This window comes from Pleurodeles waltl, chromosome 4_2 (genome assembly GCF_031143425.1).
Source record: "Pleurodeles waltl isolate 20211129_DDA chromosome 4_2, aPleWal1.hap1.20221129, whole genome shotgun sequence".
Classification (NCBI taxonomy): Eukaryota; Metazoa; Chordata; class Amphibia; order Caudata; family Salamandridae; genus Pleurodeles; species Pleurodeles waltl.
In genome coordinates, this window is record NC_090443.1 from 50,246,933 (window position 1) to 50,272,198 (window position 25,266).

Here is a 25,266-nt window from a genome sequence, read left to right on the forward strand (position 1 = left end):
CTGTAAAGATGTATTTACTCATGGAGACTCAGTGATGTGATCCAGCTCCTTCTGAATTCCACTGGAAGAGCTGATCCGCACCTAGTATCCGGCACAGAAAACAAACCTTTCGGTTGCATAGCGCAGAAGACTCTCCATTAAGCTTTTGTTCTGCAGATGTTTTTGCCAAGCATATTTACAACTAGCCCATCTGCACTTCACGTGTGCAATCCACTAGGAACTCACTATACTTGACAGCCTCCCCCCCCCTCTTCTTGTATTCTGCAAGAAGCTCAAGCATGGCCCTTCAAATTAACCAACCTACTATAAGTAGGATTAGGTGTGCCCTCCACCCCCCAACTCTGTCACCCCTCCCCCCCCCCCAAAACCCAAGCTCCACCTGCCTTTTCTTTGGCTACCTATTATATTGTTGGCCTTTTCACACCTGATTTCTCCTCTACAGTCAGGCCCCGTTTTGAGAAAAAGCCCTAGAGCTACGTGTTTGAGTAAAAAATAACCATAAAATATGTTGAATGAGGAGGTTACCCAGCGGCCAACAGAAAAAAGGCAAGTGGCAGTACACTCAAAGGGGTGGGAGCCCTGATTAACCAGTTAGGCTTATGCATACTCAACATGGAGTCAGTATTACTTGGAAAACGTGTGCAGGAAAGCACCTTTCATGACTCCCACAGAATTTTTCCAGATGAACGAAACCTTGACTTGTGCACATCGATCTGTACGTTATAAACTGTGTATATTACCTCACCTTTTTTGCACATGAAAAGGCATTTACACGTCAAATATGAAAAGCAAGTGGGCAATAACGGGCAGACCAGGTATCCAACATTACATTTTATTTTTTTTAAAAACTTCTCAAAAAAATCCTTTACAATCTCAGTTTCCGAAGCAAAAAAACACAAAACAAAACATTCAAGATGAATCAGTCTTCAATGTTAGACGATGCCAAACCTCTCTCCTCGTTTCTTTTTCTTTGCCTGGAAAGAGTGAGACAGAAGAACACAGTCAGAGGAAGTGCGTTTTTGGCATCTCATGACCTACACACAAACCTCTGTTGCAGAAGAAATTGACAATACAAGTAGATGCCATAATCAAGAATTCAAGGGAAATTGAACACTTTATATCAACAACCATTTGCCCTTTTATTTTTGAGTTGGCAATGAGCATCAAAGTTGTGCTCTCGGCAAATTATGTTAAGAACAAAAGTGCATTGAAACATCAATTAAAGAGCACATACATCTACTTTGACTGGCTCAAACACAGCTTTGTAAGCCATACCATAACATTTATATAGCAGTTCAACCCCAGCAAATTTAAGTGGTTGCGTATTCCACAACAGGATAAGGATATGTCCTAAAAGGATCACCTATGAATCCAATATCGAAAGAGAGCTGGTTCCAGAGTTTGAACCTCATATATTGACAGACTTCCTATCATGACACTTCAAAGAGACCTTGAGGTATCAATTACTTTAGTTTCAGCAGAATGTAGATTTGTCTATGGTGCACTAATGAACTGACTCTCTCTGCTAGCTCCATGCATCACTAACTAAAGTGTGATCTGAATGGAAGCCAGTGGAGTCATCGTGACAGAGAAGAAACATGGGCACAGTTTGGAGCACCAAATGCTGTGCCAGCTGCTAAATGTTGCGTTTTTCACCAATGTGCCGACATATCCCTTAAACCATCCAGATCCTCTATGAGGCATGTTCCTATTTCGTGCACAGAGCCCTTGTATACCAGTCTAGCCATGTGCCCTCAATTTGCCAAACTATCCACCCCTTCGGCCTATTTCATGCTACATTCTCAGGTTACTGTTTCTCTTGTGGAAAATATAAAACCACTGAAATAACCTTTTTTTCCACAATGGCCTGATCCATCTTAAACGCTGAATAAAATGAAAAGTTTTCTGAAGAACAGTCTGTTTATTGGCACAGAGAAAAGTAGCTCTGCTTTCTAGCATGTGTGAAGTAACCATATGGTGGTCACTCCGCATTCAGTATGAATGATGCACACAACTGTTTGGTGATGAACAAATCACTTACGTTTGGTAAAGCTCTTTCTGGTGGATACTATATCTAAATGCAGATTCCTCAGCTTTTGAATACTTCCCAGGCGTCAGACTGGACCTGGATATTTTCAAGTAGTACTCCTGCATGCGGGTAGGTTGCGTCACACAGCTCTTCGCTGTCAACATTCTGCTCTGAGAGTGATGGGCACCACCTATGTGTGGTGACATCACTTGCTTTCTAGGCTGTCCACTTCCCCAGAAGTAGAGCCCAATAGCAGATGGGTCCTGACCGGTGTGCAACTCTCAACACTTGTGTCCTTTTTATAAGGGAAACCGTATAGTTAGCAGAACGTTGAGATGGGAGGGCCGGTTCGGAATCTGTGGTTATATAGAGCATCCACCAGAAGGATCGGTACTGAAGGTAAGCAACTTGTTTTTCTCATGAACACATCTAATAGCAGATTGTTCATGTTTTGAATAGATATCAAAGCAGTATCTTCCAGGTGGTGGATCTGTGAACTGGCTAAGACCAAAAGGGCCAGCAGTACTGAGTGGGTAAAGTGCCTTTACCTTTCGGACCTGGTTGTCCAGACGGTAGTTCTTTGTGAAAGCATGAAGTGATGCCCACATAGCAGCCTGGCAAAGTCCAGGACAGGTAACCCGCGTGTCAATGCAGTGGAAGCAGCCTTGGCTCTGATGAATTGAGACCAGAGACCTTCTGGAGGCTGCTTCTTATCCACTGTGCAGCCGATTTTGATGCAAAGAACAATCCAATGAGAAACAATTCCTCTTCTGCACTGCTGTTCTCTTTTTTGCCTCTGAGAATCCAATAGATCTTATCGTCCACACAATGTTTCCTGGTACAACCAATATAAAAGCGGAGACCTCCATTTCGAATTCAGCTGGAGTCTTTCCTCCTTAGAGGAGTGATGTCAGAAATGTACCCTTAATGCAGGGTCACCCAGAGAATATTTGATGAACCCTATTTCTGCTGGCTATAGACCTCTGTACACTTTACCCTGCTAACCAGTGGTGAAGTGCTTGTGCTCCTCCTTTAAACATGGTAAAACTGGTATACTCCTTATTGCCACATACAACTTACCTATATGCCTCTAGTATATAGTATAAATGTATACCCTGGGCCTGTAAGTTAAATGTCACAAGTGGACTGCAGCTTCCATTGTGAAACCGGTCCCAGGATGCTCGTTTCTGGTCCAGGGAGGACCTGGCTGGCAGTTCGGGCTGGGCTGTTCCCATGGGAAACAGGGTCAAGACTGATTTGCATATGGCTGGGTCCAAACTGGAATGGCATTGCAGACAAGAAAACTGACGTATTAAACCCAGATCTGTGACTAGGGGTGAATGTTTGATTAGTTCTGCATTCTGTCCATCATCTGTTGTTTTTGCAATACAGATATGATGGCAGGCTTCCCAGCAGTAGCCTGGCTGTTTCGGTTTCAATGGCAAATTAGACCTGTCAAATAAAGACCTTCTGACAGGCCTAAAATTTCATTTTCAATCTTTATGTCACCCCTAAGTAGGCCTCACTGCCCATAAAGGCTGGGAGGCACAGTATTTAAGTGTAGGACATGTAAAAGATTAACATTAAACGTCCATACAGTGAAAATGCCTTTAGAGTTATTTTCAATGTAGCAGGTTTGGTTGTTCCATAGGAAAACACTCAGATGCAATATTAACTAATAATCCTGTATCTCGGGAATGGGAAAAAGCTAGAAAAATAATGAAACAACTATTTTAATGGTTGGTAAAATTCAAAGTCAATGGTATAGTCTGATTTTTCTAAAAAGGTAACTTAAAATAAAAAAAAGTTACCTTTGCCCTACCTGAAACCCATGGTAGATATATCTGCAATTTGCTCTCCTATTTCAGCCAGCCAATAATTAGCATTTAAAAAGGTGTGAATGATATTTGAACTTGCTCTAAAGAACAAAGTAACAGGCTGACTTGAATGGGCAATATAACACCACATTGAACTTGACAATGTGCAAGGGAGTTGGGAGGATGCTTTTTGACATTGAAGTGTCAAGTCCTGCTTGAATGTCACAGATCGGCTGGGGCTTTTCAAATAACATTTGGGGTGCACTTCAAAGAAGGGAAACACAATGTCAAAACAATTAATGTGTACCTACTGTGGGGTTGTTGAAAGCTCAGCTTTGTTATACCAGACTTCACTCTCTCTCTGGTTGCTGTAGGTACAGGAACTGCATGAAACTGGATTTTAGTGTTAGATGTGGGCGGACATTGGAATTAGCACAGTAGCCCATCACCCTACGAGCCCAGGTTTAGTGTGGCCAAAGACTTCAGACATCTTGCAAATTGTCGAAGTTGGTAGGGTCAGCCCCAGGAACCTTTACCTCATTGGTTAGGGAGTCCCCTGGGGTTATTCCCATCCACTAGGTCGCTAGCTCGCGCTAGGCATAAATGTGGCATCTCCTGGCACCACTTCAGAACACTCCCGGACCTGAGGAAGATCAGAAGAGGACTGAACCTGTCTCTTTCTACAACCTGAGAAAAACCCTTGAGGACCTGACCTGTTCTCTCTGATGTCCAGGAAACAGAATTGGACCCAAAGGGTCATAAGGCTGACCTCTTGTTAAAGCGACAGTAACACATCAAACTACCTTTTCCTCCAACTGTCGAGCTCACCAATAGCAGCTGGGCCTGGACTGGACTCTACTGTTGACCTCTGCCTGGCACCCTGTAAGTCTCTACGTGCATCCTGAGGCCCTGGGATGTTTTAGAAATGTACTCCTGTGGTGGATTGGTGCTTAAGGGACTAAAGTTAGAAAGTAAAATCTTTGACCTAGTTTGTTTATCTGACCTGCACTCCAAAGCGGTCTGTGTAAAATTTATCCTAAGATGTGTTCTACTGCTATGAGTGGCCCTTTGTGCTTCTTTGCACCATTTCTACTTAAAGCATTACAAATTCAAATCTCCACTTCCCTTTGTTGGATTTTTGTCAATGGGTTTAATAAGTGTTACTCTAATATTCTAACTTGTTTTGAGATTTTTATTGTTTTACATTTCACCTTTGTAGGAAGCTGGCTCTTTATATACTATATCAAAATGAGATATAGTGTGCACAGTGTCCAGGGGGTCCCCAGAGGCTGAAATAGGCAATACTAAAGCTCTATTTGTGGTAGTGTGGTGGAGCAGTTAGGCTTATCAGAGGGTAGTGCAAAGCATTTGTTGTACACACACAGAAAATAGAAGCACACACTCAATGACTTAACTCCAGACCAATGGTCTTTATATTGTAAAAAAATATATTTTCCTAATTTATTTTTAGAACCACAAGATTCAAGTTGCAGGTTTTGTACCTTAAAAGTTTTGTATTTCACACAGGTATCAACAGTACTTTGTTTGAAATAGGTAAGTGATACAGTTTTTAAATTATTGGCAAAAAGCTATTTTAAAAATGGACACTGCAATTTTCAAACAGTTCCTGGGGGGAAGAAAAGTTAGATCTGTTTACAGGTCTGTGTTTTATGAAGTCCACCAGTTGGGGTTCAAGTTAACTCCAAACACCCACAACCAACAACACTGGGCCAGCTGGGTGCAGCGGTCAAAGTTGAGTAAGATTAATGTGGGCTCCTATGGAGACAAGGGGTACTCGGAATCCTGGTCAGCCAGCAGGTAAGTACCCACGACTCGGAGGGCAGACCAAGGTGGATTACAAGAGCATTGGAGGGGCCACAAGTAGGCACCAAACACACACCCTCGGCGGCATAGGGGTGGCCGGGTGCAGGGTGCAAACAGGATGCTGGGTTTCCAATGTTGGTCTATGAGGGGACCCCGTGGGCCACTCAGAGGCTGTAGGCGCGGTCCACGGGGTGTGTCGGGCACACCACCGGTTGGACAGGGAGGAGGGCCGCCTGATGAACGTAGCTGCACCAGTTGTCGGTTTATCCAAGGACTGCGGGTCTCTTATCTTGTCAGATATCTTCGTCCAGGGCTTCGCGGTCAGGGGTCCTCAGGATTCCCTCCGCAGGCGGCGTTGTGGAGGGGTGGAGAGGTCAACCCTGGGTGGGTACTTGCTCGCAATCGCCTGGGGACCCTCTCTAGCTGGGTGGACCACCTTGACACGGGCCGTGGGCGTCGAGTGTAGTGGTCAAGACTCTGACATCTGGAGTGAGGTGGGAACCCTTAGTTGGTTTTTCTTAGACAGGGCCGCTGTCCTCTGGAGTTCTTGGTCCTTTTGGGTGTAAGGCAGTCCTGTGGAGCTTTGAAGAGGTCACTGGTTCCGCTGAATGTGTTGCTGTGTTTTTGCAGGTTCTTTGAAGCAGCTGTCGTCTTCCTTCTGCTCTGCTGGGGGTTTCAGCTAAGCAGTCTTTCTTCTTCTTGTAGGTTGCCAGGAATCTGGTGAGCTGGGTTCAGGGAGGCCCTTAAATCCTAGATTTAGGGGTGTTTTAGTGGTCAGAGGGCAGTAAACAATGGCTACTGTCCCTGAGGGTGGCTTCAGCCTCCTTGTGCCCACTCCCTTTGGGAAGGAGGCACAAACCTAATCCTATTGGTCCCTGTTCTCCAAACAAAGATGGAGGTTTCTGCAGGGAGGGGGTCACGCCAGCTCTGGGCACCTTAGTGGTGGTCCTGGCTGGGGTGGTCACTCCTCCATGTTTTCCCTAACTTTCCCGCCAGACTTCCCGCCAAAAGCAGGGCTTTGTCCAGGGGGCTGGCAGCTCCACTAGCTGGAGTGCCCTGGGGCACTGTAATCTGAGGCTTGAGCCTTCGAGGCTCACCACCAGGTGCTACAGTTCCTGTAGGGAGGAGGTGTGAAGCACCTCCACCCAGGACAGGCTTGGTTTCTGAACACAGAGTGCACAAAGGCACTCACCACGTGTGGTCAGAAACTTGTCTGAAAGTGGCAGGCTGGCACAGACCGGTCAGTCCTACACTAGCAGTTTGGCTAACATACAGGCGACCTTTCTAAGATACCCTCTGTATGCATTTTTCAATAAATCTCACACTGGCATCAGTGTGGGTTTATTGTGCTGAGAAGTTTGATATCGAACTTCTCATTATTCAGTGAAGCCATTATGGAGCTTTGGAGTTCATAATGACAAACTCTCAGACCATATACTCAATATGGCTACACTGCACTTACAATGTCTGAGAATGGACTTAGATACTGTGGGGCTTATTGCTCATGCAGCTATGCCCTCACCTGTGGTATAGTGCACCCTGCCTTATGGCTCTAAGGCCTGCTAGAGGGGTGACTTACCAATGCCACAGGAAGAGGTTTGTGGGCATGGCACCCAGAGAGGTGTGCCATGTTGACTTTGTCTTATTCTCCCCATCAGCACACACGGCTGCAAGACAGTGTACTTGTGCTGGGTGAGGGGTCCCCTAGGGTATCATAATGCATGCTGGAGTCCTTAGAGACCTTCCCTGGGCACAGGGCCCTAGGTACCATTGGTACCTTTTACAAGGGACTTAACTGTGTGCCAGGGTTGTGCCAATTGTGGAAACAAAGGTTCAGTTTTTTTGGAAAGAACGCTGATGCTGGGGCCTGGTTAGCAAGATCCCAACACACTTTCAATCAAAGTTGGCATCAACACTAGGCAAAAAGTGTGTGTGTGTTGGGGGATTTAACCATGTCAACAGTGGCACTTTCCTACAGCACTACTTTTATTACTGTTACAGTGGAACTTCCACCATGACGACAGGGGCGATTCAAGCATGTGAATCTATAAAAGATATCAATACTGGAGATCCACAGTGTACAGGTAAGTGACTTGTTTCTTATTAAGGTGAAGTGGAGTAAAAAAAAAAAACACACTGGGAGGGTTTTGTTTTGCTTGATGTGAAATGGAGTTACCACTTTAGAGAAAAAGGAGGCTCGGGTCTTCAATAGTAGTTTGTCTGAAAAGTATATTGTGCAGCTTGACGGAGATGGCTTGTAGCTCACCAATATAAAAGCAATAAGGAAAACTGTCTTTAGAATGAGGAACTGCAATGGACCACTTTGCAGCGGTTCAGAGGGAGTACACAATAGGAATGTGACAACTAGGTCGCACTGATGCATGATGAAAGGTGTTGGCGGAGCCAAATATTGTTAACCCAACCGAAGAAAATTAGATAGCGCTAACATACAATCTTTAACTGTACCCACCGCAAGTCCTTGCTAGGTTATGAAAAATATAAAGAGAAACACTTCAGATAGTTTGGCTTGATGTGGGTCAATCTGCCGAGTACTGCACAAACTACAAACTTGCTCTAACAGTAGGCACATACTAATTTCGTGGAGGGATGCCTGGCTGCCAGAATGACGTCAATTACTTCAAGAGAGATGCCTTACAAAGTTTGCTACTGCGCTCAAACTCCAAACATGGAGATGGAGATAACACAGGGTCAGCTGCAGGACCCTACCCCACTGCTGCACCAGAAGATCTAGATCTTCTGAAGCAGCAGCATGATCGAGGATAGATGCTCATGCCTAGAAGTTCCGGGTGCTACACACTCCCTGCCCAAACAACTGCCACTAGCATGACTTGTGCCTGGTCTTTCCTGATCTTTTTTATAACTCAAAGCAGGGGAGTTAGTGGCAGAAACAGGAACAGGAGTCCTGAGTTCCACTCTAGGTGGACTGCATTTTAGAGAGAGCTGTCTTGCTAACTCGTACATGCAAAAATGTTTACATTATGTTTTCCCACCAGTGGCAAAAAGATTAAGCCAGGGTTCTCCCCATTCACGGAATGCAGCACTTCCAGGTTTTGCTGCCAATCAAGATCCGTTAGGTGCTGCCAGCTGTGTTCATCTGCCCAGGCATTCAAAGATCCCACCAGGTGGTGTGCCACTAGGTAAATCCCCTGGTGCTCCAGCCACTTCCAGAGAGACAGTGACTCCTGAAACAGGGTCAGCAACCCCACCCTGTTGTCCGTGAGCACCTGCACCGGCCTTCTTTTTATGGATGGCAGGAAGGTTTTCTTTTTTGTTTTTCATAACCAATTTTATTGATTTTACATCTGAATAAAACAGGAGGACACAGGTTGCATTCAATATTGAAGCAAAGCACAAATTAGTTACATTGTACAGGTAATCAAGAAGCATATTTCGTAACATCTACTTGTGGTAAAGCCATTCCAGAACCCCAAAACTCCCTGATTCAATTTTCCATAAGTGTCCCGAACCACTTCCCCCATACTCAATCATGTTTCTCAGGATAACCTCTAGCCTCATATACTGCTTTTTCTTGTTGAGAGCACCAGTGAACCCCTCAGTGCCACTGCCCCAGTCCTGGGGCCATAGGGTTAATCCACTATGTTGCTATGTCGTAGTTGGCAATTAGCAGAGCTGTTCCCACAAAATGATTTTTCGGCTCTTGGGCTCCCCACACCTTCCTGGACCCCCAGCAGAACCATCAGGCGGGACAAGAGGACCTCCCATCCCAGTATCTCAGTGAGCTCCTTAGTATTACTTGTCCAGTAGTTTTGGATTTGGGGGCAGACCCAGGTCACATGATTAAAGTCCGCTGGGGAGAAATTGCAGTGGGGCATCTTGGTTCTGGGAGAAGACCCGCCAGATGCAGTCTCTGTGGTGTTAAGTACATGTCATGTAAATAGTAGGTCTGAATCATTCTCAATCGGGAAAAGATAGTGAGAGTCTTTGGTGCCATCAGGGTGTCTCTTCAATCCTCCTGCTCAAGAGAACCCCCAACCAATCCTTCCATTGGACCCGGAGGCGGTCCAGGGTGTACGGGGTGTTCGGAAGGATATCTAGGATATTTTCCCTCTTCCCCAGGGAGCCCATCAGGAGTTTAGCATCTAGGGGGTTAAAGTATGGTAGTGGGTCAGTATGTGGGACCCGTGCCGACAGGGATCTTTGCAATTGTAAGTACCTATAAAATTGTATGGGTGCGAGAGTGTATTCCTTCCAAATTTCTTGGAAGGATTTCAGGTGCGTTCCTGTCCATATTTCGCCCAGTAGCGATAACCCCATCAGGTCCCATTTCTTAAAGCCGTAAAACTGCGCAGTGCACCCTATCCAGGTACCGTGCCAGAGGGGAGTTTGTCTAGTAAGCATGTTTGCCCAGCGAGTAAGCCTTAGTGCAGCTCTCCAGGAGGAGATCGCTAGAGTAGTGATGGTGGTGGTTTCCCAAGGGATAGGAGATCCATGAAGCATGTTTAGTATTTGAGGAAAGCCCATCAGGGATAGCTTCGGACGATAGGCTGGATCTGACCATCCCCCGTTAAACCAGTTGTGCACCGCCACTAGGTGCTAAATAGTAGAAGAAAAGATTCATCATCCCAAGGCCCCCTTCATACGGGCGACGCAGGCAGGTCCAAAGAGCCAGGTGGGCTCGGGTACCACACCACAGGAAAGAAGTGGCTATCCGCTCTAGAGAACGGAACCACACCTGGGGTATATTGAGTGGGGTGTTTTGAAAGATGTATAAAAACCTTTGTAGGATCATCATTTTACATTGAGCGATACAGCCCAGTACGTTCAGTGGGAGGGACTGCCACTTGTCAAGGACCTGTCTTGTCTTTTTCACTAATGGTTCCATGTTAAGGTTCCAGGTGAATTATGGCAGCAGCATCACCCAGATGCCCAAGTATTTAATGCGGAGTCTGCGGAGGGGTATGGTGTCCTGCCAGTCAAAGCAGTCCTTCGCAGGTGCAAGTGGCATCAGCACCAATGGAGGGGTTTAGGCGAAGGCCCTACACCTCCCCAAAACTTTGGAGTAGACTTAGGCAGAAAGGACCCGACTTCGCTGGGTTGGCCATGTATAGCAGAGTGTCAGCGTACAAGTCAATTCCATCCTTCTCCCCACTGCCCCAGTTGCGATTTCAGAATTACTACAATAGTGGCAGTATCTCCATTAGACTCCAGACTTAGCAAGGGGGGGGGGTGGCATGGTCGGATATTCCTCTCTGAAAAACTTGGATTTGGTTGAAGCCTTGACAGTCCAGCATGGCCATAAAGATCAGATCAATGCAGGACTGAGCCATGGACGTGTGCGTGTACTGTCTGTGTCGCGGATGCCAAGCTCGCCAGACATCACACAGTGCCAGTGAGGTATACCACTCCAAGCAGTGTAGAGCATTTGTGCGGCGGTTCATGGGGGACAGGGGGGTCCAGATGCATCTATCTCCGGTATCAGGACTGCATTAAAGTCTCCCCCTATTAACGTCAGTCCCTGGGGCAGTTTCAGAAGGTGTTCGGAGACTATCTGAAGGAGAGTGTAGTGCCATTGAAGGTGCATATATAGTCACTAAGTTCAAAGTGCGTCCCTCTAGTGTACTGGTTAAGATTAAGAATCATCCTTGCGGATCATGTATCATATGGGGGGATCACCATTGGACTGGACTTCGGCAGTAAAATGCCCCTCCCACCCCCGAGCCTCTAGTGTGCCCTGCATTGTACACCCTGTCTTAGCCCTTGCGCACCAGGAACTGGCAGTTCTGGTCCTGTAAGTGTCTCGATGGGCAAATGGAGGCACCGCTGTACTCTTTACCTTGTCAAACAGGCCGTTTTAATTCTAAGGCAGGACCCTAACGGTTGCCATTGAGGAGTTCTTGTTAGTTTCCATAGCCTTTGGGGGAAGCGAATCGCAGAGGTTCCTCTCAGTGTCTTGCGGTTTGTCATACATGCACCTGTATGCAGTGTGTTATGTTTGCTATATTGCGTGCCTCTCGCTGAGGTGCATAAGTAATAACTTTCTATGCAGCTGTGTCCTAGTATGACAAACAAAAGATAGGCAAAAACACATTTTTCCCCTACACTGATAAACCTACAAAAACCTCCCCCACCTCCCTGAAGCATCTGCCACCATGTTGAAAAAGTCCAACATAACCCCGCAAAGAAAACAAAACAAAACCTACAACAGTTAGCACTAAGTTAAGTTACATTAGGGGGGTATGGTTGGTGGTCCCCCTTTCTTTGAAAGATAAGTAGTAGCCATCAACGTAAGGACAGTTATTTCAGGGGTCTGCGTGATATATCTGAATCAGTATTTTGGGGGGCGGGCCGCTAGGATCCTCCTTGTCTGATGCCTGGTTAGATTTCTCACCTGGGCTCCTCGAACCCCTAGATGGTGACAAGGAGATTTCTTGGTTCAGTGGAGTTCGCAAACAATCACTACTGGGGCCCGACGTCATCTCTGAGATCAAGTTCTGCTGCCCTGGGGCTTGGGGTGTGTGCCTGTAGCAGTAGTTTGTGGCTTTTTGGAGGTACGCATTGGGGTACTCCCGGTATTGCTGCCTGGGCACTCTTCTGTCAGCCATTGCCAGGCCAAAGCTGGTAAGTCGAAGAAGTGGGTTTTGTTTGTGTGGATCACTCTGTGTTTTGCTGGTAAGAGGAGGTTGTACTGGAGGCTGTGCTTAACCTTTGTGTAAAATATTCTTTGTTGTGGACCTCCCACGAGTAGTCAGGGAATAGGAGGACTTTGGTACCTTCGCAACAGAGGTCTGGATGGCTGCAGGCTTCATGGAGTTTAGTGTCTCTGTCCCTGTACTTAAAAATGCGGGCTATTATGGGTCTCGGCGATGGCCTCAGATTAAGGCCCGCAAACCAAGTCGATAGGCGCTCAGGTGGCATCCAACTCTTTATCCATGTCTCCAGAAAGTCTGCAGCCTGCTGTGCCTCCATCCCCTCAGGCACTCCCAAGCACACGTATATTGTTGCGCCTTGAATGACCCGCCATGTCTTCTGCCCAGCGGTGGAGTTCCTGTTGTTTTGGTCAATAAGCTTGCCACTTGGGTTTAAGGGTAGCTACTTAATCTTTCACCGTCGTGATTCTGGACTCAGCCTCAGTGATTCTAGCAGACGGATTTCGGCGGACTTGTCGGAGCACGGCCACATCCAGCCATACTTCGTCTATTTTTGTTTCCACTGCCAATTGAGAGGACTGTATCGCGTGCAGAATAGTATTAAATTCGTTGGCAGGATTTGGTGTTCTCTCCTGAAGGATCGTTGTTGGCTGTAGCTGCATGGGTACTAATGTATTGATCCACCCACGTTTGTGCTGTGGTCGATCTGGGTGGCTTATCTTGGCCCACTGTGCCAGCTGCTTTCCAGGGAGTGGCGGTGCGCACACCGCTTGAAGTGATTTCTCCAGCTGCCGGGCCCCCTGTACATTGCACGCTGCTTCAGATCCTCGCGCCTGGGGGTTCTCCCAGTTCCCTAGTCCACTCAGGCCATGGACACCGCATGTAGCCACATGCTACTGGAGCAGTAGGGGGGCCCACCATTCCATGGCTCCCTCTGCTTCCAGCGGGCCCGTCTACTGAGACCCTCTGCCACAAGGCCCTCCCAGGGGGCACCTACGGTCTAGGGCAGTTGTGCCCTACAAATACCCTCTTGTCCAGCTCTGTGGTTTACTGGCTCCACGACCAGCAGTGGATCCACCACCTGCCGTCCCGCACCAGGCTTTTACCGCAGGAGCCCTGGTTCCTATTTAGGTCCACACGGCAGGAGCACAACTCCCTCAGTGGAGACGCTCTGAGGCCCCAAGCAGCCCAACACCCCTGTCCTTAGTCACGTCTTCCCACTGCAGCTGTTCTCAATTGTCTTGGGCAGTCTCCCCCAGTATTGATGGAGCTGGATTCGCCAGCGGGTCCGCTATTCGGAAGAAGGGGTGCCTCACCAGCACCGCACTACCTCTTGTCTAGTCCCTGGCTCCTGTATAGGCCAGCATGGGGTCTGCAGCACCTCAGCAGTGGGTTGCTCAAGGGCCCCAGGAGACATGAGCGCTGGCACTACGCCTCCAAGCCACAACTCCCTGGGCCAAGTGCATCAGGCCTGTTCACTCTCCAGCCCTCAGGTCTCAGGACGGGAAGGCCGGAGTGCACGCCTCGCACTCACCATTTCGGTGTTGCTCCTCCTGGACAGCACATCGGCCCTATATGGTCCAGATCTATGGGTGCAGCAAGTTTCCAGTCCACACGCATCGTTTTCCCTGCATCCACATCATCAGTTCACCGCTTGATCTTCCCAGATCTTTCAGACCGCCATGTTGGGTCTGTCGGCCGTTGGTTCACCTGCCATCGGGGGCCGGTAATTGCGATTCCGCAGTGTCACACTTGCTTCAGGCGGGTCCCCAGCGGTCTCGATATGATTGCCGGGGCTTTAACAATTTAGATGGCTACTGTTAGAAATGGGATCTCTAGTTGGCAGAGGTATTCACCTTTGTCCAAATAGGGACCACAATCCTAGTCAGGGTAAGTCACACACAATCCAAATTATCCTGTGACCACCCTCTGGTAGCTTGGCACTGAGCAGTCAGGCTTAGCTTAAAAGGCAATGTGTAAAGTATTTGTGCAATAAACCAAGCAATAACAGTGAAAACACCACAAAAAGACACCACACAGGATTAGAAAAATATAAGATATTTATCTGGTTAAATTAAGGTCAAAACGGCACAAGTTGAGGTATCACTTTTGCAAGTTTAAAAAGAGTCTTAAATCTTAGAAATCAACAGTTGTCTCTTGTTTGCACAAAGTACCTGGTTTGTGTCAAAATTACCACGCATGGAGAGCCCAGAGGAGGAGATGCGTAAAAAAATAAGGTGTGCATCAGATTTTCCGATGCAGCACAGATGATGTGCAATTTCTTTCCACGCTGCAGGCGGCTTTGAGTCGATTTCAAGCGTGCAGACTTGGTTCCTCACTGTGATGCGGGGATCTTTGGATGCCTAGGGACGATGCAGAGAAAAATCCTGGGTGTTCGGAAAGAAGTCACAGGCGTTGCGTTGAATTTTCTGTTGCACAGCAGGCATTGCTTTGATTCTTCACTCAGGCAGTCTGGCTGAGTCGTTCCGGCTATGCATCCATCCGGTAGGGCCGTGTGTCAGATTTGCGGTCACAATGCAGGCACTGCGTCGATCTTCACTCAGGAAGTCGGGCTGCATGGTTTGGCTATGCAGCGATTTTCTCGTCGCAGGGCAGGCTGTGCATCGATTTCCAGCGACAAGGAGTTTCCTTGAAGAGATGAAGCCTTTTTAGCCCTGAGACCTCAGAAACAGGAGGCAGGCTCAATCCAAGACCTTGAGAGCACTTCTCGGCAAGGTCAGAGGCCAGCAAGGCAGCAGGGCAACAGCAAGGCAGCAGTCCTTCACAGCAAAGCAGTCCAGGTGAGTCCTTTGGGCAGCCATGCAGTTCCTCTTGACAGGTTCCAGGATCTGGTCCAGAAGTGTCTGATTTGGTGGGGTCAGGGACTCCGTTTATATACCCAAGATGCATCTGAAGTGGGGGAGACTTCAAAGAGTGGTCCCCTTTGAATATAGGTCTGTCTGCCAAGGTCTCAATAGGGGGTCTGGTAGTCCATTGTGAGAGGGCAGGCCACTAGCCTTTGAAATGTAAGTGTCAGGCCCCTCTACCCTTCCAGCCCAGGAAGGCCCATTCAGTATGCAGATGAGTGCAGGTGTGACTGAGTATCCTGTGTTTGTCTGGATGACATGCACAAGAAAGCGGTCAACCAGCCCAGCCCACGTGTTAATTTGAAACAGGCTAAGGCACAGATGGATTTTAAGTGCAGAAAAATGCTCACTTAATAAAAGTGCCATTTCTCAAATAGTAATATAAAATTCAACCTCGCCAATAAGCAGGATTTTCTATTACCTTTCTGGCCATACTAAACATGACCTGTTCACCCCTTTCTGATCAGAATCTAGCACTCACAGTATATGAAGGCATCCCTAATGGTAGCCTATGAAAGGAGCAGGCCTCACAGAAGGTGAAAATGAATTTAGGAGTTTTCCACTACCAGGACATATAAAACACACAGGTGTATGTCCTGCCTTTTACCTACAAAGCACCCTGTCCGATGGGTTAACTTGGGCCTACCTTAGGGGTGATATATGTAGAGAAAGGGTAGTTAAGGCTTGGCAAGTACTTTTAAATGCCAAGTCAAAGTGGCAGGGAAACTGCACACACAGGCCTGGCAATGACAGGCTTGAGACATGGTTAAGGGGCTACTTATGTGGATGGCAATCAGTGCTGCGGGCCCACTAGTAGCATTTGATTTACAGGCCCTGGGCACATGCAGTGCACTTTACTAGGGACTTACAAGTAAATCAAATATGCCAATTGGGAATGAACCAATGTTACCATGTTTAAGGGAGAGAGCATATGCACTTTAGCACTGATTAGCAGTGGTAAAGTGTGCAAAGTCCTAAAACCAGCAAAAACAGTATCAGAAAAGTAGAGGGAGCCAGGCACAAAGTTGGGGGGGTTGTAGGAAGTTGGCTCTGTATGTACTATTTCAAAGTAAGAAATGCATGTACAGAGTCCAAGGGTTCCCCTTAGAGGTAAGATAGTGGCAAAAATAGATAATTCTAATGCTCTATTTTGTGGTAGTGTGGTCGAGCAGTAGGCTTATCAGAGGGTAGTGTTAAGCATTTGTTGTACACACACAGGCAATAAATGAGGAACACACACTCAGAGACAATTCCAGGCCAATAGGTTTTTGTATAGAAAAATATATTTTCTTAGTTTATTTTAAGAACCACAGGTTCAAGATTTACAAGTAATACTTCAAATGAAAGGTATTTCAGGTAGGTACTTAGGAACTTTGAATTAGCAAAATAGCATAAACAGTTTTCACATAAATGACATATAGCTATTTTAAAACTAGACAGTGCAATTTTCAACAGTTCCTGGGGGAGGTAAGTGTTTGTTAGTTTTTGCAGGTAAGTAAACCACCTACGGGGTTCAAGTTTGGGTCCAAGGTAGCCCACCGTTGGGGGTTCAGAGCAACCCCAAAGTTACCACACCAGCAGCTCAGGGCCGGTCAGGTGCAGAGGTCAAAGTGGTGCCCAAAACGCATAGGCTTCAATGGAGAAGGGGGTGCCCCGGTTCCAGTCTGCCAGCAGGTAAATACCCGCGTCTTCGGAGGGCAGACCAGGGGGGTTTTGTAGGGCACCGGGGGGGACACAAGTCCACACAGAAAGTACACCCTCAGCAGCACGGGGGCGGCCGGGTGCAGTGTGTAAACAAGCGTCGGGTTTTCAATAGAAAGCAATGGGAGACCAAGGGGTCTCTTCAGCGATGCAGGCAGGCAAGGGGGGGGGGGGCTCCTCGGGGTAGCCACCACCTGGGCAAGGGAGAGGGCCACCTGGGGGTCGCTCCTGCACTGGAGGTCGGATCCTTCAGGTCCTGGGGGCTACGGGTGCAGAGTCTTTACCAGGCGTCGGGTCTTTGAAGCAGGCAGTCGCAGTCAGGGGGAGCCTCGGGATTCCCTCTGCAGGCGTCGCTGTGGGGGCTCAGGGGGGTCAACTCTGGCTACTCACGGTCTCGTAGTCGCTGGGGAGTCCTCCCTGGAGTGTTGTTTCTCCACAAGTCGAGCCGGGGGCGTCGGTGCAGAGTGCAAAGTCTCATGCTTCCAGCGGGAAACGTGTGTTGTTGCAAAGTTGCTTCTTTGTTTCAAAGTTGCAGTCTTTGGTGAACAGAGCCGCTGTCCTCAGGAGTTCTTGGTCCTTCTAGATGCAGGGTAGTCCTCTGAGGCTTCAGAGGTTGCTGGACCCTGGGAACGCGTCGCTGGAGCAGTGTCTTTAGAAGTGGGGAGACAGGCCGGTAGAGCTGGGGCCAAAGCAGTTGGTGTCTCCGTCTTCTCTGCAGGTTTTCAGTTCAGCAGTCCTCTTCTTCTTAGGTTGCAGGAATCTGAGTTCCTAGGTTCAGGGGAGCCCCTAAATACAGAATTTAGGGGTGTGTTTAGGTCTGGGAGGGCAGTAGCCAATGGCTACTAGCCGTGAGGGTGGCTACACCCTCTTTGTGCCTCCTCCCAAGGGGAGGGGGTCACATTCCTATCCCTATTGGGCGAATCCTCCATCTGCAAGATGGAGGATTTTCAAAAAGTCAGTCTCACCTCAGCTCAGGTTGCCTTAGGGGCTAGCCTGACTGGCCAGTGACTCCTCCTTGTTTTTCTCATTATCTCCTCCGGCCTTGCCGCAAAAAGTGGGGCCGTGGCCGGAGGGGGCGGGCAACTCCACTAGCTGGAATGCCCTGGGGTGCTGTAACAAAGGGGGTGAGCCTTTGAGGCTCACCGCCAGGTGTTACAGTTCCTGCAAGGGGGAGGTGATAAGCATCTCCACCCAGTACAGGCTTTGTTACTAGCCACAGAGTGACAAAGGCACTCTCCCCATGTGGCCAGCAACATGTCTCGAGTGTGGCTGGCTGCTAAAACCAGTCAGCCTACACGGGTAATTGGTTAAGGTTTCAGGGGGCACCTCTAAGGTGCCCTCTGGGGTGTAGGTTACAATAAAATGTACACTGGCATCAGTGTGCATTTATTGTGCGGAGAAGTTTGATACCAAACTTCACAGTTTTCAGTGTAGCCATTATGGTGCTGTGGAGTTCGTGCATGACAGACTCCCATACCATATACTCTTATGGCTACCCTGCACTTACAATGTCTAAGGTTTTGCTTAGACACTGTAGGGGCACAGTGCTCATGCACTGGTGCCCTCACCTACGGTATAGTGCACCCTGCCTTAGGGCTGTAAGGCCTGCTAGAGGGGTGACTTATCTATACTGCATAGGCAGTGTGAGGTTGGCATGGCACCCTGAGGGGAGTGCCATGTCGACTTACTCGTTTTGTCCTCACCAGCACACACAAGCTGGCAAGCAGTGTGTCTGTGCTGAGTGAGGGGTCCCCAGGGTGGCATAAGACATGCTGCAGCCCTTAGAGACCTTCCCTGGCATCAGGGCCCTTGGTACCAGGGGTACCAGTTACAAGGGATTTACCTGGATGCCAGGGTGTGCCAATTGTGGAAACAAAAGTACAGGTTAGGGAAAGAACACTGGTGCTGGGGCCTGGTTAGCAGGCCTCAGCACACTTTCAAATCAAAACTTAGCATCAGCAAAGGCAAAAAGTCAGGGGGTAACCATGCCCAGGAATCATTTCCTTACAGGGGTGACCACCCTTAGGCTGTCAGGTCGAAAAGCTACTTATTTTAATGGATTATGGAGGGGGATTCGGAGCACTCCTAAAGTGCGGCTGCCGTGTTGGCGTGCCTGGCCATGCCCTGCAGGAAGGTTTTCAACACCAAGGAGATGGCTCATAGCTCTAGTAGACTGATATGCAGCAGATCCTCCGTTGGAGGCCAAATGCCTCTGATCTCCACCTCTAACAGATGGCCTCCCCAGTAAGTGATGCATTTGTCACCACTGTTTGCTCCTGGTGGGGCAAGGTGAAATCTGTAGCTCATCCAATCCTGGTCCAGTAGCCACCACTTTAGGTCTTTTGCAGCCTCTTCAGATATCTGGACATAATCGGACAGATCCCTCAAATCCTGTGCCCACTGGGACTTCAGATCCCATGGGAGACCCAGCAGCCTCAGAGTCATTCTCACTGAGATCCAGGACAGAGGATGAAACACTGGGATCATAGTGTGGACTCTCTGCTCCCCTGAGAGGCACGAAACTGCACCACACCCAGAATAGCTAAGTTCAAGGGGGGTGTCTACTAAGGAGTAATGTGTGACTTGGGCACTTTGACAATGAACCTTAATGATGTTAGGAGGCTTGCCATAATCTGGGGGTGGGTGACAACCAACTGCAAGACCTGGCCTTCAAAGATGCGCTGCAACCACCACGACTGAAAATGCTCCTGCCCCACATTGAACTACAAGTAGCACCTATGGGTCTGTAAGATGGGGATGCGTACTGCAGGTCCAATGCTGCCATCCAGTCTCACAGGTCAAAGGCTTTCAAGAATTGGGCCAGGGTGAGCATCTTGAACGTGTCCTTTTGCAGAAAGGCATTGAAAAGGCAAAAGTCCAGAATGGGTTAAAGGCCTCTATCCTTCTTCAGAACCAGAAATTAAAGGAGGTAACAGCCAATGGCAGTGCCCATTTTTAAAGCTGGCTCCGTCTCAATGGTTTCTTGGGCCAGAAAGGCATGCTCTTCCTGTTGTAAGATGAACAGATGGTCGTTTGCCAGCTGTCCTCAAGGTGGTGGAAGGTGCAATGAGGTGGAAATAAATGGGAAGGCATAATCCCAATGGCCAATTTGCAGCACCCACTTCTCTGAAGTATTTGCTTGCCACCCTGGTAAAAATGCCAGATCCTGCCTCCAAAAGGGTGGTTGTGCCAGGAAGACAGAAAAACTGTTTTGAGTCTGTGGTACATGAAGAGTCAGAGGGGTCTGGGCTGCCCCTGCTGTTCATGTCTGTGGGATCCAATTGCCTCGACCACGAAAGGGATGGAGGACCTAGTTAACCAACAGTGACTTCTGATGACAGTTCTGGAAGCTCCTACCAAACCCACAGCAGAGGCCAAGCTGCTAGTGAAAGTGTCTCACTGGGGCAGACAGACCCAAGAAGCACTCTGGCCCTACCGTTCTTAAATCGCGCAAGGGCCAACTGGCATCTTTTCATAGAGCAGGTAGGAACTGGGTCATAGGGTCCCAGGGAGTATGCAGAGAACATCCCCAAATGCAACATGCACTGACTGAGCACAGGACAAGGTTAGCATATGAGAACACACACTTAAACCTCTCACTGCACTTAGATTCACTGTTTGGTGGAGTAGTGGGGAACACATATGGTTGACCCTACTGGTGGATGTCTGCACCACTATGCTTTCCAGTGTTGTATGCTGTGTTAGAACAGCCAGATCCTCTGAAGCAGGGTGATGGCATTGGACAACTTGCTGACACAGAAAGGGGATCCTGAACAACGCTTAGCGCATGTGCTAACTAGGGTATCAGTTAGGTCCTCATTAAAAGGGAGCAGAGGCATTTTGGGAGCCTGGCCCAGGTGAAAAGACCTCAGTCAAGAAAGTTTCTTCCTCTATGGTTGGTAATTGGAAACCCAACACCTTTGCTGCCCTTTGCATTACCACAGTGAAGAAATTGCTTTCTTCAGGGGGAGGGCCAGGACGAGAGACCATTCTTGTGTCTAGCGAAGTGGCCAGCCCATTGGCAAAATACAAATCCTCCTACCAACTGTCTTCAGTGAATGGCGATTCCAAAACAACACCATCATCATATTCGGCCCGCTGGTTCATCTGTGGGCACTTGTTGCAGGTGCTGGTGTCGTATACCAACACCAAGCACCAAAGACATACCAGCTGGGGATATGTCACAGATATCTGTTTTCTACAGTCCTCACAAGGGTTATACCCTCTAGATTTGGGAAGTTTCATTTTCTTTCACACATTTTTGTGATACAAGAATCTTGAGGGTAGTTGTGGATTGGTGTCAGGTTGTGAGTTAGCACAGAGCCACACAATGCCATAGGTATATTACTTGGAAATTTCCCGATCCAGTCTGGCGCCTTGTGAGTATTCAAAATATGAGAAATCTGTAGTTAGAAGTATCTAGCTGAATTGTATGATTTACTTTCTGGAATTCCATTCTTAAATAATGGCAGTAACTGTGGCATTTAAGTAGTAGTACATGAGAACAAGGTGTTCATAGGTGGTATAAATCCACATAGCAAAGACGCAGTTTGCATTCAGCACATGTGGGTCTTTTACTTGATTAATGGGGACATAGTACATATTTACCCAACAAGGTGCTTACTGAGCAAAAAAAAAAGTACTTCTGCTAGGTGAGCATGTGTTGCTCAAATGGTTATTATGCTGTCAAACAGCAAAACTGCTATAACAATGCAGATGTGCTTTGTAAACCTACCATATATAAAGGGAAGCACCTGTCACAATCTCCATTTATATTTATCATTCTGAAATTACCAAAAGGTTCCTCAGCTGGTTTATGGCAAAAGCTAAGGATTAATACTCCTAATTTCTTTAGAATGTGGGTGGTTTCATGGCTAAACTAAACTTCACAACTGAAAGACCTAGGTTTGAATGCCTGGTTCTCAGCCAAATGCTGTATTCCATAGCAAATATCTATGGATCTGTATTTTTGTTTGTTTTCTAATGTCCACTATACAACACCGATTTCGTTTTTTTGAACTCAAGGCAAACTTCCGGACTCAACCAGATGCTTAGTCCACAGATTTCCAGAAGTGTGAAATGTATAACAAGCTTTTTATACACACGAGGCAACGGTGAAACAAAGGGATTATAGACTGTACACCCACACCCAAATTCACGTTTTAATGTCTGGCTGCAAAAAGAATACCTTTTACAACTGAAACTTAACTGACACATGCTGCAAATGTTTAGGACCAAATATGTAAGTTATTGATTTTGGGTTTCTATTAAGTGTTGGTGACATTTGTATACACAAATAATTCTGGTATCTTCTCTTGGGTATATGCACTTCAATACCTACACTTATATGAATCAGGACTACAGAACATATGCAGAGGTGTGGCTTGGGAAGAGGGGGTGGTGGGTGGGGGTAGTGTTTGGTGTGTTACACCCTCCTAATGTGATAAATAGTTGGTTACAGGTATTTTAAGTCAGGTATGGTGAGGCATCTGTCAATTTCACCAGTACTTTTTACCCACACAGACAAATCAATGTCTCTCTCTCTCTCTCTCTCGAAAACAATGTTGGCTATTTAACAAAATAATGCGTTTTCACTTACTTATTACCCCTACCGATCTGAATTACTCTCCTTTTCCACTCCCTCTTAAGCCCCTCTCGTGTCCCCTGCTTTTCATATCATGCATTTTAACGTTATGGGGTACATTTACTAAGATTTTGCACCATGTTTTGCCCCACAAAAGTGACACTAATCAACAAAATCTCCCCCCCGCAAATTTACTTTTCAGGGCAAAACTTATTTTGCACTGGGAATTCACTTAAAAGTAATGCAAAAAAAAGTGCATTGCACAGCTTTGCATTAGTTACCACCAAGGGGGCATTTCATGGGTGGTGTAGGGGTATTCTCATGTGACCACCGTTGTTTTTGAAGCAAACCCCTCCTTTCTAAAAAAAAAAAAAAAATAAGTAGACAGTTCTGCGTAAGAAAGATAACGCCCATTTCAATTAGGCACTATCAAGGAGAAACGCTTTCATTTCTCCTTTCTTTTCAGACTTTACATGTGTGCTGAATAGCACACATACAAAGGGGGAAACATTTTATACTTAGTCTAAGCAATGTATTTTGCACTGAAGGGGTATCCTGTGAGTACAAAACCTATGCTAGACTCACGCAGTCACTGTTGCACTACGCTGCAACGATGTGTGCATGGCTGTGTGCCTGTGCTAGGCAGAGGGGAGGAGAGTGCCATATATTTGTAAATACTGTAAGATCCTGCTCTCTCCTCCTCACGCAGCCCAGCATTTTTTTTGACTGCTGTGCTGAGTGAGAACTTGGTAAATAGATCTATTCCTGTCAGCGTGATTGTTCGGAAATCTGAAGGCCACGACCCCCCAATATTAATGACCAAGCTACATCCCTGAAATATGTGCACCGGAATTCCGTTTTTTATGGCAGTTGTGGGGGAAGAAGACTCAGGGAAAATTATTGCCCATGAAAAAGGTAACAAAAAATTTATCTCGAAACGTTTTCATTTCCACATCGATTACTTTGGGGGTTAGTACATAGGAATTTTAAAACATACATTTCTCATGCACAAGGATTATCCATGAAACTCTTTTATTACTAAATGCCCCTTAGAAAAGGGAGACTTTTGGTGGACCGTCATGCAGCAATAGCTCCCAATCAAGTTTCTGTAAAAGTGCATATCACCACCAGATTTTGGTGAAAATGCAATGACGGCCTGGTAGTATTCTTTTTTTTCAGAACCGCCCTCTCTCACTAATGTTGGGAGCTGTTTCTGAAAAACAAATGAGAAACATCCCTGACAGACAAGGAGCTTTCTTCCAGGGCAGAGGGCATGATTTCCCGTTTATGCAAGCATTCCTATTGAGAACATGAAAGCCCAGAAAGGCCGACCCTAAATAAATTGGGCCTTCTGATAAGGATTAGATGGCACAACATACGCAGATGACCCAATGACAAGGGGCAGTGGAACAAGCTTTGGCCCTGCCATTAGAAAAACAGTTGACTTCTAAATGAGGTGGTGGAATCGAGGGACTGTGGGGTCTGTGTCAGGCACATGAACCAACTGAATTCCCAGTTGGTACTACACCTAGTTCAAATGCTGTTTCTAACCCTGTCCTCCCGATTGGCTACTGACGATCTAGTTTCATGTAGATATCTCTTTGATGACCTTGGTTGGTACTGGAAAGATGGCAACGATATAGTCTTTACTTTTAAGAGCCACAAACAAGGTACATTAATGCCTGTAATCCAAAATGAGGTTACGAATGGTTAAGACACCACTTAACAAAAATATAGCATCTAAGAAGAAGCTTACATGCAAATGAACTAAGTAACTTATGAACACAAATGATAGATAGACCTTGCTCAATGGTATGTAACACGCATACTTTAATGACAGCTAAACCTGAATTTGCTTTTGTAAATTATGTCAGCTCTCGTGCCATCCACACTTTCTTGGATACCCAGTAGGATCGCCAAAGGGGTCCTCCCACCCCAAGATCTCGGTGAGCTCCGCTATTATGGAAGACCAGCACCTTTGAATCTGGGTTATATCCAAACCATGTGATAAAGGTTGGCTGGGGTGGCATCACATCGAGGACAGCTAGATTCCAAAAGGAGACTCACCCACTGAAGGTTTTGTGGTGAATGATAAGCACCATGTAGATAATAGTTTTGAATCAGTCGCAATTGGGAGGAGATAATGAAAGTTCTGGGTGCCATCAAGGCATCTCTCCAGTCGTCCTCCTCAAAGGGGTCCATCCAGTCTTCCCAGGAGGTTCTAAGATGGTCCAGGCTGCCCAGGGTTTTTATGATGAGTATGCAATCGATTAGGGATATTTTCCCCTTCCCAGTGCCCCCATGAGTAGTTTAGCTTCTATGGGATTGTATTCTGAAATCTTAGCAGTTTTGTGGATTTACTGAGCCAGGTACCAAGCCATAGAGAGGTTTGTTTTGTGAGTTTGTTTGTCCAGTGGAAATGTTACAGAGCAGATCTCCAGGAGGACAGGTCTAATGTAGTAATGGAGACAATGTTTCGTGGGATTGGAGATCCATACAACATGGAGAGAATTGAGGGGAATCCCATAAGTGATAGTTCTGGGCTGTAGGCGGGATCTTCCCAACTGCCATTAAACCAGTCATGCACCACAACAAGGTAGGAGGCAAAGTAATAAATATATAAATTAGTCATCCCTAGGCCCCCATCATATGGGTTATGTTGGCAGGTTTGAAGGGCCAGTCAGGACCGGGTACCTCGCCACAGGGTCGCCATACGATCTTGGAGTTGGAACTATATCTGGGGAATGGTGAGTGGAGTATTTTGCAACACGTACAGAGGCTTTGATAGAATCATCATTTTATAAAGAGTAACGCG

At 47.0% G+C, this 25,266-nt stretch overlaps 1 protein-coding gene across 3 annotated transcripts in view; it reads right to left on the reverse strand.

Moving 5' to 3' along the window:
* Positions 1–818: 818 nt before the first annotated feature.
* The window catches only part of SARNP (SAP domain containing ribonucleoprotein), a 432,317-nt gene continuing 407,869 nt past the window's right edge, over positions 819–25,266 (reverse strand). For all 3 annotated transcript variants that reach the window (XM_069230612.1, XM_069230611.1, XM_069230613.1), the window contains one exon: positions 819–974. In XM_069230612.1, coding sequence (XP_069086713.1) covers positions 933–974 — 42 coding nt within the window. In that variant the 3' untranslated portion in view covers positions 819–932. The remainder of the gene's footprint in view (positions 975–25,266) is intronic.